Below are 18890 nucleotides of genomic sequence, written 5' to 3'. Positions count from 1 at the left end.
GGTTCCAACAGCTGAGATGGAAGATTCTTCTCTAGCTAGGACTGGTCTAAATGCCCCCTCCATGGGTGTTGGCTAAGTTCTACCCAGTGTTGCTTTCTGCTGTGAAAGGTCACTGAGTTCCAATGCAAAACCCTAAACTCACTGAGCTCTCCCTCCCCCAAGTGCACAGATTCTCTCTCTGTGCCATTCAGCTGCTGCTGGAAGACTGGTGTGGGGTGGTGGTGTCAGCAAGTCAAGACTGTCTTTCTTACCCTCTTCAGTGCCTCCTTCAGTAATATGAGTTAAAACTAGGTATTGTGTGATTGCTCACCTGGCTTTTGGTTCTTATGAAGGTGGTTGGGTTGTGTGAATACTTATTCAATTTGGTGCTGCTGCAGGGAGGACAATCAGTGGAGGTTTCTATTTTGCCAACTTGTTCCACCTCCTTCCCTTTACCTTGTACTATTCTTTCTCTTGTTTACAACCTTCCAGCCACACTAGACTTCATATTCCTGGAACACTGGAAGATCAGCACCCACTGCTGGAATGCTCTTTCCAATTCTCCCACTCTCTTAATTTGTAGGGCTAGCTCCTCTCAGTACCAATGTCACTTCCTCAGTCACATACCCCAGTCACTCATTATACGACCTAGTTTTATTTTCTTCACAGAAGTTACCAATACCTGAAATGTGTTTTTTTGTTTTGTTTTGTTTTTTGTTTGGTTTGTAAGCTCCATGAGAGCAAGAAGCATGTCTATTGATATTACTAACTATTTGTTAAATGAATGCAGTCTGTCTGAGGGGCTCTAGTTTACCATTTTTCAGTTATGGTTTGTGGTGAAGCTGAAGCTACCCAACGTCATCTCTGTTCCATCTGCTGTGAACCCTGAGGTGTCTGTGGTCCACAGCTTCATAAGATGGGCCTTATTTAGCTACTTCTCAACATGCCAAGATATTATTTATTACTGGCTAAAAGGCAGTGCCGATTTTCTGAATTACATTAAGTAAATTGTCAATGATAAAACAACTTTTAGAGAAATCTATGTAATAATTCAATAAATAAGGCAATATAAGTTGTTTTTCATGGAATTCGACAAGGATGTTTTTGTTTTTATTAAAAAAAATATAGCCTAAAAACACTTTTACTTTAGTTTTCTTAAATTGCTCTGAGTAAAAACATTATTCAGTGTGGTCAATCTAACAGACGGTGTTATTCCCATTTTACAGATTTTGAAACTGAAGATTTAAGTAATTTGCCAGAGTCAGAATGCTGTAGGCATCAGAACTCGATTTTCGAACTTAAGTTTATCTGACTCAAAAGCTTTTGCCTTTCACCACCACCCTATTGCTTCTAAAATGTCAAACATCGGCTGAACCACAGGACAGGTATCCTATAAGTGTAAGTTTATCTTTCTTATCCCCTTCCAATAGTGCCTCTGATTCTTTCTGTATTCCGCCCCACCAGCAGATACTGATTATTGTCTGCCATATTCTATTTCATGGAATATTTCTTAAGTTTTACCTCTTGATGAAAACACATTCCAAGTGTCTGAGAGAAGATCATTAAAATTACAACTTAAAAGAGAACTCACCCAACTGCCTATGCAGTACCTCACTAATTGTCTTTACTCCTGTTTGGAAATATTACTTTTCTATTGCATTCCTGGTATATTAACTGTCCAGGCCATGCGATGTGCTATGGCAGAAAGAACATGGCTTCGGGGTCAAAGAATCTGGGGCCCCAGGACTCGTCTCTGCCACTGACTGGTTGTGTGGCTGTGGACACATTTTTATTACTTCTCTGGATATGTTTCCTCATCTATAGCTTTGAGAGAACAGCCTACCCCTTCATCCTGTGGGATGCTTCCTGCCTGGCGCATCATGAGCCTTCCATAATGGTTAGTTTCCTTCTTCCCCTCGCTTTGCCCCACCCTTTTGGTATTCTCCTTCTTTTGGTTTTAACCTTCTAGAAGCACAGAGGATGCATAGAGAGTCTCTATTTTGAATTTGAAAAAAAACCTTTTAGGGAAATACTTTGGAAAAATAAAACCTGTGTGTTGAAATGAGTGCTGCATGTCCCGTCGACATCCTGGGAGCTGACAGGTTTATTTCCATGACGCAGCAGTGCTGAGAGAAGTTGAACTTTGCTTTTGGAATTGCTCTTAAAGCCAGTTTATGAGTAAATTGAGAAAGGCAGCTTCATTACTCTATGGTATTTTTGACAAAAATAAAACAAATATATACAGTGACAGTTTTACCATGCTCCTTATTCACTGCCTTGGGTCCGAATGATCTTTCTATTTTTAAAGATCAAAATGACCACAAATGGATAAAGATGTGAAGCCAGGAAATATGTTAAAAGGCTAATGATAATTCCAAAAGATGAGTTCTACCACTGATTTGGCACAATGGGGGCAACATGGATATTTAGGTGTAACCCCTCATGGTGACTATTTTGAAGGGATCTTTATTTGGGCCAGTCTGCTTATTAGATTGTTTATTTTAAACACTTACCTAATATGAAACTTAGCTGCACAAAAATATTGCAATCAGCTCAACAGGATTTACTGTGTACTTCTGATAAGCCAATACTACTTAGAATAAATTCTTCAGATTATAGTCTGGAAACTTTTTATATTGCACACTTAATCAGTAGTAGGCTATTGAGTGTGTACTCCAAATTTCTGTGTAATTTACTTTACTTTTGTGATAAAGGGGCTAACACTTCTTGTAAATGGTTGTTAAACAAAATTATTACCTTCACATCTGTTTAGAAATATCCATTACCTATACTAAAACCAAATGACAATGCAGATTCACCCAAAGTGTAATTTAGGAAGACTAGACTTCAACGCAATTTTATCATTACTTGTCAGAAGATAAAGCTTAATATAGCTTAATATAGACAAAGCTAAAAACTGCATGAGCATGAGATATTATAAAATAATGGAATGCTATGAAGACATAGGAAGACATTTCTGTAAGCGTGACATGTAAAGGAACCAAAGATACAACTTTGAGTATAGTAACTGACAGTAAGCCAACATGTTCTGAGTTGGCTTTAGTTTGATTATGAGCCCTACAGAGTCTAAGACTTAAACAGTTATTGCCTAAACAGCTGTGTTTCTAGCCAAAAAGCCTTTCAGAGTTGCATCAGTCTTCGGAGAAGCACTCACAGAGGTTTGTAATAATGATGTTATAAGAAGCTAACTATAAAAATAACTGCTGGGCGTGGTGGCTCACACCTGTAATCCCAGCACTTTGGAGGCCGAGGGGCAGGCAGATCACTTGAGGTCAGGAGTTCGAGACCAGCCTGGCCAACATGGTGAAACGCCGTCTCTACTAAAAATACAAAAATTAGCCAGGCATGGTGGCAGGCGCCTGTGATCCCAGCTACTTGAGAGGCTGAGGCAGGTGGATCATTTGAGCACGGGAGGCAGAGGTTGGAGTGAGCCAAGATCATGTCACTGCACTCCAGCCTGGGGGACAGAGTGAGACTTTGTCTCAAAATAATAATAATAATAATAATAATAATAATAATGAAATAAATAAGTAAATAAAAGAGAAAATAAAAACAATAGCAAGAGAGAAAGGCAGGTGAGGCATGAGACCATCATCTATTGCTGACTTTGTGTATGGGAGGGGGTGTTACCTCGGTTGCTGTTCATATGTGTACTCAAGTTACAGAAAAAACACTCTCATTCATAAATCCAAAAGATCTGTCAGACGAAAGATTACTCGCTATTGCTATAAAATTGCAACAAATTAATTTAAACAATTTCTTAAAGCTCTTTTATCGGGGATAATATATGATTTTATAATGTTTTGAAGTCCATTTCGATCTACAGTTTTTTTCTAAAATAATTATGTGAGACTAAGAAGCTTGGTCTTGATGTAGAAAACTCAGTCCTTTTGAAGAAATAGCAAGGAATTCAATTTATAATTAGCTTTGTTAAATTTGCCAGTTCATATTAAAGAACTATAAGACACTAGAAATAGATAATTAAGAGAAGATTTCACAGACTGCAATAAAAAAACACTTAAAAGAATTTTTAAATGGCCCTTGATTTTAAACACAAAAAATTTAACAAGATTTCTTGGAGTAACGTTTCTTGATTTCTTACCTTGCCATACTTCTGTGCATAAGACCCGGTGAGCAGTGAGTGAAAAACAATGATGGTTTCATCCAAATCCCAGACAAACACACGCTGAAGACAAAAAATAAGTATCAGAAAATTAAAAAGTCCAAGGAAACAGAAATCTCTTTACAAGCAGAAAATGTCTCCCTTCCTAGAGATCATCTTGATATCATTTAATAGAAAATAATACTATTCATTTTTTTTGTTTTTCAAATTTGCCAAATCTAACTCCTATAAAGCCTGAGGAGCAGGAATTATACAAATTATAAGCTTAAAAGTCAGATGTCCTCGCTTGAATAAATTAATCCATACATTTACTTGTAGTTAACACCAAAAAGAGATACATTCAGACTTTATGATAGAAGCATGCTTGAAACTCTACATATTTTAAAGTTTTATACCTTAGGGATTCATAAACTTTTACAATTTCTGCAAAGAAAGAATTAGATTTTAAAGAAATATTTAAAAGAATCAATGAGTAACCGCTAAACAGAATTGTCAAGTATGGATCCTGGGGTCACATTACGCCAGCAGATATGTTGGCCTCCCTGGAGTTTTGAAGGATTTCAAATTATGAATTAACATTTGAGAACTAGGCAATTGCCCACAAACTTCAGGGTTTTGACTGTAGCACAGCAACTAGAAGTTGTGGCCAGGCTGGCTGCCATTCCTACATGGCAGTGACAGGCAGGTCCCTCAGAATGGGCCTGCACTCTGAGCTCCTCACAGTCTGCTGGGCAACTCAGCCCGGTCACTCATTTATATCATCTGTCAAGTTCTTGAGGCGATGTGAACTTGTTGCTGTTGTTCAAGAAAAGGAAGTTATCTCTTATAAAGAATCACAACGTCCGTCACTTGATCTACTAAATCTGGAAGTTCAATTTTTTTCTTAACTGAAGCATGTGGTATGTAAGAAGTAACATATTATGGTTAAGAATAGTTTCTACTGATGTTGTATATAAAAATCAACCCTGCTTAGTACGGATATATCTCAAAAGAACTCATAAATAGAAAGTGACATATAATGAAATTTTCAGATTTTAACACATATTATTAAGTGACTGAAACTTGTCCTATTTTTAGAAGATGGATTTTTCTTTCTATACAAATTACTTTCATTTTTTTAAACTTAATGACCCATTTGGACATCTTCCATTACTTTAGTGCTATCGAATACAGTGCTACATAGAAAAGTATCCCACAAACAATGGCTATAGTTTTAAAATTTGTCAGTGCCAATTTAGATCAAAACTTGCAATTATCTCAGGCCAATAATCTGTAAATCAAGATCATTTTTATACTGTTATTTGTTCTTAATTTTAATAATATAATGGATAGAATCTCAAACTTCAGAGTTGTAAAATGCCTATCACAAAGTAGGTCCATTCAATTCATGATATATCTTTATTTTTAAATTTGAAACATAATGGAACTGTTAAGATAGAGAATGTATCATTCGGTAAAATAAAGCATCATACTACAATCTTTAAGAATGAGTAGGCATACCTCCAGGTCACTATCAGGAGGCGGGGAGGGATTATTTTTCCGGCCTCTTCCTCTGGACTTTGACCCAGAACTCCTACAGGTTCTCTCATCAAGATCTTTGATGGGTGTGGAGGGACTCTGCATGGTATCGAACTCTCCTATAGATAACATGACTTAGGTCAAGAATAGCACTTCATTTTTAGATCAAGTATGAGTCTTCATTATTAATTATCTTAACAAATTCCTATACAATAGAAACCTCCTTATGGCAAAAAAGAGATTTATAATCCCAAGCACACACAAGTCAGTCAGAACTTTTGTAGTTTACACAAACTCCTACTAGTTTTAATCTATGTGATCTATTAAACTTGAATGTCTTTTCTACACCATATGCCTTCAACTTCCTGTCTATACCTTCACTTACATATTTATCTCCATTTAGATATGTCCTCACCTCCTTTTTTGTCACAGTTCAGAGAATGAGATGCCTTCTTCTGGATCAATTCCATCCCTCCACCTGCAAACCTGACTCCCAACCCCACCTCCTAGGAAGTCATGCTTCATTAATCAAACCCTCTCTCATCTTCCCTTCCACCTCTCTCATCTTCCCTTCCACCTCTCCCATTTTCCCTTCCACCTCTCCCATTTCTTGGGGTCACTGAGAAGTTAAAAAGTCCTTCCCTCTGACCTGGAATTTCCATCTAGATACTATTTGCTTCCATTTTCTCTTTTAAATAAAACTTCTTAGAATAGTGCATACTAGTGCTATATGACAGAAATACCATGTGAGCCACAAATGTGATCTTATATAAAATTTTAAAGTTTTTTATCAGCTTTGTTAAAAAAAGTAAAAAGAGATATGTAAAATTAGTATCACTTCTATGTTAATTGCCCCAATATATCCATGTTATCATATCAGTATGTAATCAATCAATGTGTTAATTGACTCAATATATTCATGTTATATCACTATGTAATCAATATAAAATTATCAATGATATGTTTTACATTTTCTTTTTCATACTAAGTCTTTGAAATGTTGTGCAGTGTTCTATGCTTATACTGGATCTCAGTCCACACTAGCAACATGACAAGTGCTCAAGAGTCACGTGTGGCCAGTGGCTGCAGCACTGGACAGCACATCTGTCCCCACTTATTGATATCCAATTTATCATAATCTAGCTTCGGTTCCCCAAAATGCGACAAAAATACTCCTGCTAACAGTCCCCAGAAATCACCTTGTTGACAAATGCAATAGACAGACTCAGTCCTTGTCTTCCAGGATCTCTGTGCTGTGTGTGATTCTCTTAAACAGCACCTCCTCAAAACTATTATTTGACAGCTGATACCTTGCACTCTCCTAGTTCTAGAATCACTCCGATCAGTCCATCTCCATCTAGAAAACATGGACTCCTGTACTTCTCCCATTCCTTATGAGCTAGTATGTCAGAATTCCATCCTCTGATCACTGTCTTCACTCCACACAATCTGGGGGATTTAACTCTCTCATGTGTTAATGACCCTCTCTGTGATGACTCATACATAAACCTATACCTCCAACTAGGCCACATCCTAAGTTTCAGACTTTAATTCAGTTTCAGAATCTAATTGACTTCTGTATGTCCCATAGATATCTAAAACTCTGAAATGATTAAAGCTTGTGAGAAAGTATCTTAGGAGGTAGAGAGTACTGAGTAGTAGCAAATCTGTAGGAGCAACTGTTAAGATAAACTGAGGCAACTGTGAGATGATACAGTATAACAAGTTGAAGAGTCAGAATTACTATATGAGTACAAGCATTTTATTCAATCTCTCTAAATCTCAGTTTCATGGCAGCTTTCTGGAATACTGAGGGATAAATCTGATTTATATTTAATTTGATTTAAATTATATGTATAAAGTGACAATTTCCAAGGCAGAAGGTAAACTACATTAAATTTAAATTACATGATTTTTAAACAAAAAGATATTATGGCTATTATTTTTTAATCATTAAATTTAAAAATTAAAATAAACAATTCTGAGGAAAACCAAGCAGTTATTAATCTAAATAAACAAATCTGAACAAACTAGGCATCACTTTTTCTGAGAAATAGTAATTTTTACATGGGTAACCTCTAACATTTTCTTTGGGAAACACTGTGCATGTCAGCACATGATCAAAAAAATATGCCTGTGCTCCAAATATTATTTGCACTTAAAATATTGCCAGCATAGTTCATTTCATGGGTCTATGTTATCACCTGGGTGAGAGTAGATAGCAGAGTAAAAAGGTTTTTAAGTTATGGGGTTGAATATAGCCTTGTCTTATAGTAAATCATGTTTCACCTTATTTGTATAGGCATTAAATTAGTCTTTAGATGTCTGAACATACACCAACTTTTAAATAAAATCACATAAAAGTTCCATTTTTAATTATTTTTGAAACAGAATTTTCCTAAGGTTACTATATCCCACAAACCAAATGTCTGCTTTCAAATAAAATGGTGATTAAAATTAACCCTCACTTATTAAGCATGCATTTAAAAAACATTTTGGATGACGTTCCATAAAACTTCTCCTTATAGTCATTATAGATCAATTTTCAGGTGTTAACTATCATAAGGCAACTTTGTTCTTGTCACAGTGCAAGAGCTGAAAGGACAAAAACTTGAGGAACCCCAGTCATGGGTGGTTGTAGGCTGAGTCCATAAAGGAGGAGTTTAGCAGGAATAATTCTGCTATTCAAATGAACTGGGATCCAGCAGCTGTCACAGCAAAGGGGTGAAAAGAGCAGAAGAGGAAAGAGAAAAGACTGTGGTTGTAGGACGTATCTGGGTTTCAGTAAACCTAAGACTTTATTCCCATTGATGCTTTTCAAATTACTGAAGGATCTTAAAAGGGCTCTAAGAATTTGGACAAAATATGGGCAGAAGTGTTTTGATGGGGATAAAGACAGCCTTTTTAGAAAACTATGAAGGGTAACTCTACATTTATTCACCCCTTAGTACATGTAATGCACTGTTCTTTAAAAATTTTTTTTTATTGAAATACGTGTTTGGCTTCATTCACTGCTGTGAGATAATCCATATTCTAGCCTGGGATAGCAGTTGTCCTTTCCTTAATGTGGCTAGAACTTCTTCATGTATATATATTACACTGTATCCATTCTGTTGATGGACATTTGGGTTATTCACAATTTTAGGCTACTATGAATAAAGCTGCTATATACATTCTTGTACATGTCTTTGTGGATATAAGCTCTTAATTCTTCTTGGGTATGCATACCTGGCAATGTGATTCCTGGGTCAGAGGGAAGGCATATGTTCATCTTTAACAGACACTGACCTTTTCCAGTGTATTACTCTTTCCAGTGTATTAACGACCATGCTAACACACTGCTCATTTTTATTAATTTAAAGACAGTATTAACTTACTCTTACCACAATGAGAGTTTCAGTTGTTCCACATCCTTGTCAATACTTGATATTGTTAGCGTTTTTTTATTTTCACCATTTTGGGTGTGTGATGGTATCTCACTGTGGTTTTAATTATAATTTTCTTGATGAGTAATTATGAAGAATACTTTTTCATGTTTCTTGCTCATTTGATATCTTCTTTTTAATGAAGTAACTGTTAAATCTTTTGCCCATTAAGAAAACTAGGCTGTTTGTCTTTTTCTTATTGATTTGTCAGAGCTCTTTATTATGAAACATTATATATATTTATGTGTGTATATATATATGCGTGTGTGTGTGTGTGTGTGTGTGTGTGTGTGTGTGTGTGTCTGACTTAAACCTCACTCCAACCCGGTGAATTAGGTCCTTCATTATTGTCTTTTAATAATGGAGAAACTGGAGAAGTGGGAATTAATTTAACAAAATTAAATAGCTTGTATGATGCAACACTGGTATGACTGCAGAACTCCTGCTTTAACCATTTGGCTATACTTTCTCAGGCAAATAGCAATGGACTCTTCAGGTTACCAGAAGGTCAAACCTAGATCTGCTTCTACTTATAAAAGAGTCATATAACAACCTACTAGAGTGAGAGAAAATATTTGAAAACCATACATCTGATAAAGGGTTAATATCCAAAATACATAAGGAACTTAAACAACTCAATAGTAAAAAACAAATAACTCAAATAAAAAATGGGCAATGGGTTGGCATGATCATCACTCAAAAGAAGACATAAAAATGACAACAAGTGTATGAAAAATGCTCAACATGACTCATTACCAAAGAAATGCAAATTAAAACTACAATGAGATACCACCTCACACCTGTTAAAATGGCTATTATCTAAAAGAAGAAAGATAACAAGTGTAGGAGACACTGTGGAGGACAGAAATCTTACACACTGCTGGTGGGGGTGTAAATTAGCACAGCCATTTAGTCCATTTTCACATCGCTATAAAGAACTACTCGAGACTGGGTAATTTACAAAGGAAAGAGGTTTAGCTGACTCAGTTCAGCATGGCTGAGGAAGCCTCAGGAAACTTACAATCATGGCAGAAGGCGAAGGGGAAGCGAGGCACCTTCTTCACAAGGCGGCAGGAAGGACAAGGAAAGCAGAAGGAACTACCAAACATGTATAAAACTGTCAGATTTCGTGAGAACTCACTCACTATCACGAGAACAGCATGGAGGAAACTGCCCCCCTGATTCAATTACCTCCACCTGGTCTCTCCCTTGACACATGGGCATTACGGGGATTACAATTCAAGATGAGATTTTGGGTGGGGACACCACCAAACCATATCAGCCATTATAGAAAATGCTATGGAAGTTCCTAAAAACGGAACTACCATATGATCCAGCAATCACACCGCTGGGTATATATCAAAGGAAATGAAATCAGTATGTTGAAGAGATATCTGCACTTCCATGTTCATTGCAGCATTATTCACAAATAGCCAAGATATGGAGTCAACCTAAGTGTTCATCAATGGATAAACAGACAAAGGAAATGTGGTATATGTACATTATGGAATAATGTTTGGCCTTAAAAAAGAAAATCCTGTCATTTGAGACAACAAGGATGAACTTAGAGAACATTACGTTAAGCGAAATAAGCTAAGCACAGAAAGACAAATACTACATGACCTCATTTACATGTGGAGTGCAAAAAAGTTGAACTTGTAGAAGAAGTGGGTAAGATGGTGGTTGCCAAGGGCTGTGGGACTGGAGAGGGAGACTGGGGAGCTGTTGGTCAAAGGATATAACACTTCAGCTAGACAAGAGGTGTAAGTTCAAGATATCTATTATACAACATGTTACTATACATAGTAACAATGTATTGTATTTGTAAAAATTGCTAAGAGAATAGATTTTCGGGGTTCTCACCACAAAATGATAAGCATGTGAGGTAATGCATATGTTAATCAGCTCAATTTAGCCATTTCACAATATATATGTATTTCAAAACAATGGGTTATACACAAAAATAGATACAATTTCTTTTTAAAGACTCAGACTCCTAGACTCAAGCAATCTTCTCGCCTCAGCCTCCAGAGTAGCTGAGATTACGGTTGCCCATCACTGAACCAATACATATACTTTTTTATTTGTCAGTTAAACAATAAATTAAAATAAAAGTCACATGGGCATTATATAATTTCTGTGAGATGGAGGGCCAAAGAATTCACTGAAAGAACTTCACAGAAGCAAAAGAGCATGCCCTGCAGAGGCCAGGCGATACATCTGGGCTCCTAGAGCAATCACCCAGGTGGAATTGTACTGACCTCTATTCCTTTTGAAGGTGCTATCCTTTCTTCTGATAAAGGGTAAAACCAGGAACTTGAGCTCAACCAGTCATTAAACATTTGTTGACACTTTTTTTTAAAAGAAGAATGCTGTTAATTCCAGTGCCTCTGCCAAATTTCACTCAGGTAATTGCACAAGGGCATAGCAATGCCACAGGTAGGGAAAATGTAAACTGGCAGAGCAGTTGAATGTGGTCCTTTCTATCTAAATCCTCTTGTTAGTTTCCATTAGATGAGTCAGCACTTTACTTCCCTTCCTTTCCTTACGTGAAATACCATGAAGTTATCAAAAGGCTGCTGTGTTCTGCCTAAGAAACTGGCTTCTTTTCAGAGAGTGAAATGATCTTACTCTATCCTTTACTTTTCTAGAGCCCTTGTTAGGTTCAATTAGCTAATGTATTGTAATGTTTGTCAAAGTGTCAGGGTAAAACATAATATTGTTATATAAGACTAACTGTATTTGATTTTAAAGATGTTTAAAATATTTGAAAAGGAGGCGCTATAAAAATATTTCTCATCTTCATGTGCGAATCTATCCTCAAACTTTCTTAATACAAATAAAAAATCTGATATACCCAATATAAATTTTACTTTAAAGAAAGACCTTTAGAAAGAGAATGAAGTAAAATGTCTGCTCTTAATCAGCATGGTAGTGTTTCTTTAAATCCACTGTCAAACTACCTAATAAGGTAAATTAAATAATGGAATGCTATTTGCAATTTCCAAGTAACATCAGTCATTACAAAGTTGCCCTAGGCTTTTCTTGACCCAATACTATACATGATTGAATAATTATCCTTTAATCAGTACAGTAATGAATAACTGCACCTTTTAAGTTTTGGATATTTAGATCCCACTTTATTTCATTAGGCTTATCTCTAAATCAGAAAAACCAGCTGTCTCTTATTGAACATAAGGTATGTTTTCATTATAAAAGTAGAATTCAGCAGTGACTGTTCTATGAAAAACTGTGGGTTTAATTTTAGGTTTCTACTTTAAGTCCAAAATGCAGAACCAGTCAATGGGAAATACTTTTCTTGCCCTTGAACTAAATACATCAGATTCCATCAATAATAAAGAAAAATTCCATAGTTATAAACTTGTTTGCTTTTTGGCCGTATGCCAGATCTGAAAAGGCAAAATTAAACCTAAAACTGCATTGACTGAAGGTCTGAGGTCATAGAATTCTTTAAAGGTCCAGACATGTGTGTTGTTACGATTTTGGTTGAGAGAATAATAGAGTTATAAGTAGAATTAATTCCTTCTTTAAATTCAACAGACAGTCTAATAAAATCTGAAAATGATGTCAAACTGTATTTCTTGACCTTAGCAACCAATGAAGGCCTGATGAAATTGCAGCATTCTGATAGTGAATGTCAGAATTCCATATGTGAATGTGTCACACCCAAAGTCACATACTCAGAATATCTACCTGCCTCCATTTAATATATTTAATAGGAATAAAATAGCTCTTTTCAATACTGATAGAGTAATAAGGAAAGTAACCATCTGTGTTTTTCCTGCAGAGAAGCTTTCTCGTGATTATATGGAAATTGGAGCAAAAGCAACATTTTACACAAAGCTCCACGTAGCATATACCGTATCTGAGTACACAAATGGGTTTCATTCTTGGTAGCTGTAGTCTAGCGAATTAAAAAAACACCCTTTTGGTCTTGTCCATCATTCAGTCTCTGATATCTTGATAATTAAATACTTCTGTGGTTTCACCCTACCTTGTTTTCCTCACACATTCATTGAGAAAAACCTTCCACAGGGTGATAAGAGGTCGTCAAATATCTCCTTCCCTGAAGTATCTCCACTGCTTGTTAAGCAAGGATTCTGAAACCATTCATTCTTTGAATGAAAGTAAGATCCTTGATGCAACACAAGTATTGACCCAAAGAGGATCATGGCAGATTTGGAACATGTGATTTGGGCTGGGGCTAATGAGTAAGGCGCCTAGGGCACAAAATTTAAGGACCCCAAGAACGAGTTCCACCTTAAATTTTGTGCTCTAGGTGCTTCACTGACCTCACCCTAATCCTGGCCGTGCAAGGGGTACAGATACCCAGGGAGGCTAAGGCTAGCTGAAAAGCCAAAACAGAGAGCCCCAAAGGGACAAGGACCAGAAATTCAAAGGGGCTGTGTGCCCACAGGTAGGAGGATATAAAAGGAAGATAAGGGGAAAAAACTAAAATGTAGGGGCATCAAAGATAAGCTATATCTACTAGATAATTATTTCTTGGACCCACAGGTAAAGATTATATTCTGAACAGGGAACTAAAAATCATGAATGCTATCATTTCATCAATTCATGATATAAACATATCTTGGCTGTTGCTTAAAATATCAGTTTCATTTTTACTTTATGTCCAAATTAGTTTACTTGTTAATATCCCCCATATGACCTACCATTTTCCCTTTCTCACTATTGTAATTACTTGCTTGATATTTGTCTTGCTTGTCAAATGAAAGCCAAAGGTGGGCAAAGAGCTCATTTACTGCTGAAATATCAGTTTCTAGCACAGTGCTGATGCCTAATATATACTCAATAAATAATCGTTTAATGGCATTGAGTCATCTTGGCCCCACTGGTCCAGTTAGAAAGAGTTTACAGTATTGTGACCATGTTTCCCTATTTTCCCTCCCATCCAAAGCTGAATAAGAAAGAAGTAGAGATGAATTTGGATCTTGCAAATAACTGAAGGCAGAAAAATATACTTGAACAAATTAATGATATTTAAAAAATTTCTTAACCTCATTTTTCTTAGTGACTTTTGACAGTTCTTTATATATTTATATAATTCCTTTATCAGTGTGTGTATTATAAATATTTTCTCCAAGTCTATAGCTTGTCTTTTTATTCTAATAGTGTCTTTTGAAGAGCAAAAGTTCTTTACAATTTTTTGAAATCTAATTTTATCTGTTCTTTTCTTGTATGAATTGTGTTTTTAATGTCATATCTATAAAATCTTTATGTAGCCCAGGTCACAAAGATTTCCACCATTTTTTTTCTTCTAGAAGTTTTATAGTTTTAGCTTTTTAGATGTAGGCTTACAATCCATTTGGAGTTAATTTTTGTATATAAGTTGAGATCCTTTCCTCTTTTGCATATAGATGTCCAATTGTTCTAGCACCATTTGTTGAAAAAAACTATTCATTCTCCACTCAATTGCCTTTGTATCCTGATTCAAAAATCCATTTTCTAGCATATATATGCATCTGTTTCTGGACTCTCCATTGTGTTTCATTGCTCTATGTGGCTATCCTTTTGCACTCTCTTGATTACTGTACATTATAAGTCTTTAAATCAGGTAATCTGAGTCTTCAAACTTCGTTCTTATTTTTAAAAATAGTTTTGACTATTCTAATTCATCCACCTTTCCTTGTGATTTTAGAATCATCTCAATAATTTCTCCAAAAAGTCCTGGAACTTTTCTTAGGATTATACTGAGTCTCTGTTACATTTGCTTTTAACTTTAAATACTTCAGCTGTGTCAAATTATGTGTCGCAAATGCAATTCAAATACTGCAAGTTTCAGATAATGAAACACACAATGGATTTTAAATACACACTGATCACACAAAGATATTAAACTACCTATCACTGATTCTACAAATCCCAGGAATGTAGGAAATGTTCACTGGCTAGAGCTACTGACAACTTACAAAGGTGAAGGGCTTATGCAGTCTCTTTAGCACAAAAGAAATAATATCAGTCATACTCAAGGAAGATAATATTACAACTTTGTTGCAAGTTCTTCACAAATGAATAATGAGTCTGGCAAAAGCTCCATATTCATATGTACACCATCATTTAGAGATTAAAATCGCCTATCTGTCCCATATCTAAAAGAAGGATCTTCTGAAATGCCAGAAGAGCCTCGTCTTACACAGTCATGCTAACACAGATTAAACATCAGCACAATTATCTGGGAGCTTTCCGCCATGTTTTTGGAATGTCCACTTTCTCCGTTTTATTAGATATTGCAAAACATATAAAAGTATTTCACCTGGGTGAAGATCTGTACCTGGTTGGTTAGTCAGTCCTGGGAGAGATTCCTGCAACTGATAAGTAGAGGTTGAAGAGGGTGTGCCATCGGCTGTGTTATTTGATGTCATATACGCTCCATACGTTGATGCTGAATAATACTGTGCATACTGGTTTTGGCCAAAGGCTGTATAGGATGGATAATCCTGAAACAATAATTGAGATGTGTGTGTTTGAAAGAGAAATTACTCTTTAATACTCTCCAAAGAAAACCAGTCATTATGGTAACTGAAAGATTAGTACTCAGCCCCATTTGTTTCTGAGTCTGCAGCTTTGAGATGATCCTAATGAGCAGAGACTACTTTGTGGGCATTTCTTACAAACATATAGTAGTGAAACACCCTATTGTTTTGGCAAACCAGGTCCAGTACACAAATTTTAACGTGATTAAAGTTAGCATATGCTTCACTTTGCTCCTGATAATTACTTATTCAAGGATTTACATCATCAGGACCTACGTGTTTGAAGAGGAAAGAAGGAGATGGAATCAGCTCATATTCACAAAATCCGTTCTTACACATCTTCTAACATCACCAGCAAGGAGTTGGGGCTGCCCCTCCTAGACTCCACAGAGACCTCAGTCTGCATTTTTGTGATTTTTGCTCCTTTCTGGGCTACCACTGATAATTCTGTTTTCTTGGCAGGAGGTAAAAAGTAAATAAAAGAAGATGAATATTATTATTATTTTTTTACCCAGCCTCTCACAAACTACATGCCACCTGAGGCCTTGATTTAAAGTCTTTAGTGAACTTTTCAATGATTTAGCTTCCCTCCTTTGTTACAGAGAAAAATGAAAGCACTGAGTCAACACCCCTGACCTGCTTTTTATTTAAAAATTTTAAGAACCTTAAAATGATTCAAAATCCTTTTACAAAGTAGGATGATGAGTAAGGATTTGTTGTGATAATTGGTGTTTAAGATATCTAGCATGTGTCAGCCCAAAATGTTATCAGTGATGACAAATCCTTGGTCATCACTGATAACATTAAGATCCCCTGATGAAATGTGTTCCAAAGGAAACAAAGATCTACATTTGATGTGGTTTCCAAAAAATAAAAGAAATAATCTTTGTAAGTAAATATGTATATCTTCATAAATGATTAATATGGCAGAAAACTAAAATTCTATTAGTCTGAAAATTTCAAGATCCAATGTTTCCCACTACTGTAACTTGTGAGCCAAGAACAAAAACCTCATCATATTTAAACAAAGTTCCTACCAATATCTCTCAGAGTAAAACAGTGGTAGCAAATGTTTACATAGTGCTTACTCTGTATCAAAGCACTGTTCTAAGGGCTCAGATATATTTACTCATTTAATCCTTATACTCTCTTATGTGGTCTTAATACTATATTCATTTTACTTTGAAGGGGACTAAGGCACAGAGTGGTTAAGTGATTTGCACAAGGTCACACAGCTAGTAAGTTTCAGAGCTAGAATTTAAACCCAGAGTGCCTAAGTCAAACATCTGTGCTGAAGCTCTCTGTTAGCCTACTAATTCCTGCAGAAGAGGATGACGTTACATACTGGAAAGGTCCAGGCTATTCCCCACTGGGGAATATAATGTCTTCTCATATTCAGACATATCTCAAAGATCTCACTTTCTTTTCATTTCCACTGTCGCCCCCTTGTCCAAACTACCTTTTCTTCCTGTTGCAGGCAATGTATTCATTTTTAAATTTATCTCCTCGTTTCCATTTCTGACTTTCTCCAAAGACCTTGGTGGCAGAGTTATCTTCTCAAAACATAAATTAAATGATGTAATTTTCTTGCTCAAAATGCTATCATAGCCTCCCACTGGGCTTGGAATAGAATCCAAATTCCTTATTGTAAACCACCAGGCCTTACGTGAGCAGGCCCCCGCCTATTTCTGCAAATGTGCTTCCCCACTTCCCCCTCATGCACTAACTGAACTCCAGCCTTTTTTTTTTTTTTTAAGTTCAGTGACACACCAAGTTTTCCATCCATTGGGGATTTGGTACACTCTGCTTTCTTTGCCTGAAACACCACTGCTCTCCTTCTTCACCTAACTCTTAGAAGTCTTGGCCTAAATGTGGTTTCCATAGAGAAGCCTTATATAAAACCTCCCCTATTCAAAATTATACTTCAGTTGATGTTTTAGCAGGCCCTGTTCTCTTTCTAATTCTGCATTTATTTGTGTGTTTACTGGTTTATTGTCTGTTTGTCCCAGTAGGCTGTAAGCTCTATGAGGCAGGAATCAGATCTGATCTACTCCAGCCCCACCTTCGTGTGCCCCAGTATACAGACCAATTCCTAACACTTTATGGGCACTCAATAGGTATTAGCCAAAACAACAAACTGGTGCTCAGGCCATGGTCCCAAATACAGATTACATTTTACAGTGGGATCCACTATATTTAAGTCTTCACAGAGAATCAGATTACGATTAACTCTTTTCAAATAAATGCTCTTTTCCTTTACGAATCTTTTCTTAATCCTCCCAAATAGAGGCAGAGCAGTTTTTCCTTTATAGTACAACTCTGCCTAGTGTATATTTCTGTTATTATATTCACTATATCCCATCCCATCCTCTGTCCATCTTATTTTCATATTTGTTTCTTTCGGAGGACTGAATCCTTCTAAAGAGCAGGGAACAATGAGTTACTCGTTTTGAATCTTCAATCCCTAGCCAAAAATCTAACATATAGCAAGTGCTCAATAAATGCTTGCTGGACCAATAAATAAATGCATAAAATCAAGTTACAAAAAAAACCTCAATTTTAAAAAATAAAATGTATACACTGGCTCTGATGTTTAGTGTTTTAAGACATCATTTTCCTAATGCTAAATTACACCGTTTAATCCTATCAAAAATATTATTCCACACGATTTTAATGATCAAAATTTCCTTTCTGCCTTTTGTGATATCAATAAAACTAAAATAAAGCAATTGATAAAATTCCTTCAGTAAATCTAAAAAGTAAGCACTTGTACAGTAACTTACATTTTAGAATATATAAGTGTCTAGCAACTCTACTAAAGTAAAATAGTGTATTGCCAGACCAGAAGTCAGCCACTCTTCAATCTCAACTACTTCGAACATGGCTGAAAATCAAAAAATAAGGACAAAAGATTTGGAAGTGTCAACATATATCACGAATTCATCTCACTCCGAGCTGATTTACTCATTCAGGGACATTCACTCTTGCTTCATGCATAATTCTAACATGTTAGATTTTAAAACTCACAAAAATATTAAGAAAACATAATTAGAAGGAGGACTAAAGACTACCAGATGCAGGCACAGTGACAAAAGCAAAAAGTTGCAGCTGTCAGGAAAGTGGGAATCAAACATTTATTAAAAGTATTCATAAAACTAAAAAACAGAAAAATTATTTAAAAGCCAACAGTAGTCTTTGAGGCATTTTGTTTAGTAACAAAGGACACTTTTTAGGACTGAAAATGTTATATAGTCTGTAGTATAATCCTATGACTGATTTTAATCAATTAATATTGATTCAACCAATTAA

At 35.9% G+C, this 18890-nt stretch overlaps 1 protein-coding gene and 1 long non-coding RNA gene across 14 annotated transcripts in view; one reads left to right on the top strand and one right to left on the bottom strand.

Moving 5' to 3' along the window:
• The window catches only part of EYA4 (EYA transcriptional coactivator and phosphatase 4), a 285396-nt gene that overhangs the window by 42450 nt on the left and 224056 nt on the right, over positions 1 to 18890 (bottom strand). For 7 of the 13 annotated variants that reach the window (XM_055391993.2, XM_055391996.2, XM_055391989.2 and 4 more), the window contains 3 exons: positions 15362 to 15545; positions 5624 to 5760; positions 4103 to 4186 (listed from right to left, as the gene is read on the bottom strand). In XM_055391993.2, the coding sequence (XP_055247968.1) occupies positions 4103 to 4186; positions 5624 to 5760; positions 15362 to 15545 (405 nt within the window). The remainder of the gene's footprint in view (positions 1 to 4102; positions 4187 to 5623; positions 5761 to 15361; positions 15546 to 18890) is intronic. The other 6 variants (XM_055391997.2, XM_019030241.4, XM_019030242.4 and 3 more) reach the window with 1 other exon arrangement.
• LOC129534547 (uncharacterized) overlaps positions 1 to 18890 on the top strand; it is a 43281-nt gene that overhangs the window by 11632 nt on the left and 12759 nt on the right. Inside the window, exon 2 of the long non-coding RNA XR_010134374.1 lies at positions 1206 to 1377. This is a non-coding gene — a long non-coding RNA (uncharacterized lncRNA). The remainder of the gene's footprint in view (positions 1 to 1205; positions 1378 to 18890) is intronic.

The sequence above is a fragment of the Gorilla gorilla genome, chromosome 5, assembly GCF_029281585.2.
Source record: "Gorilla gorilla gorilla isolate KB3781 chromosome 5, NHGRI_mGorGor1-v2.1_pri, whole genome shotgun sequence".
NCBI lineage: Eukaryota > Metazoa > Chordata > Mammalia > Primates > Hominidae > Gorilla > Gorilla gorilla.
Note: the sequence above shows the minus strand (reverse complement) of the source record. Positions and strands in the feature narration are given on the sequence as shown.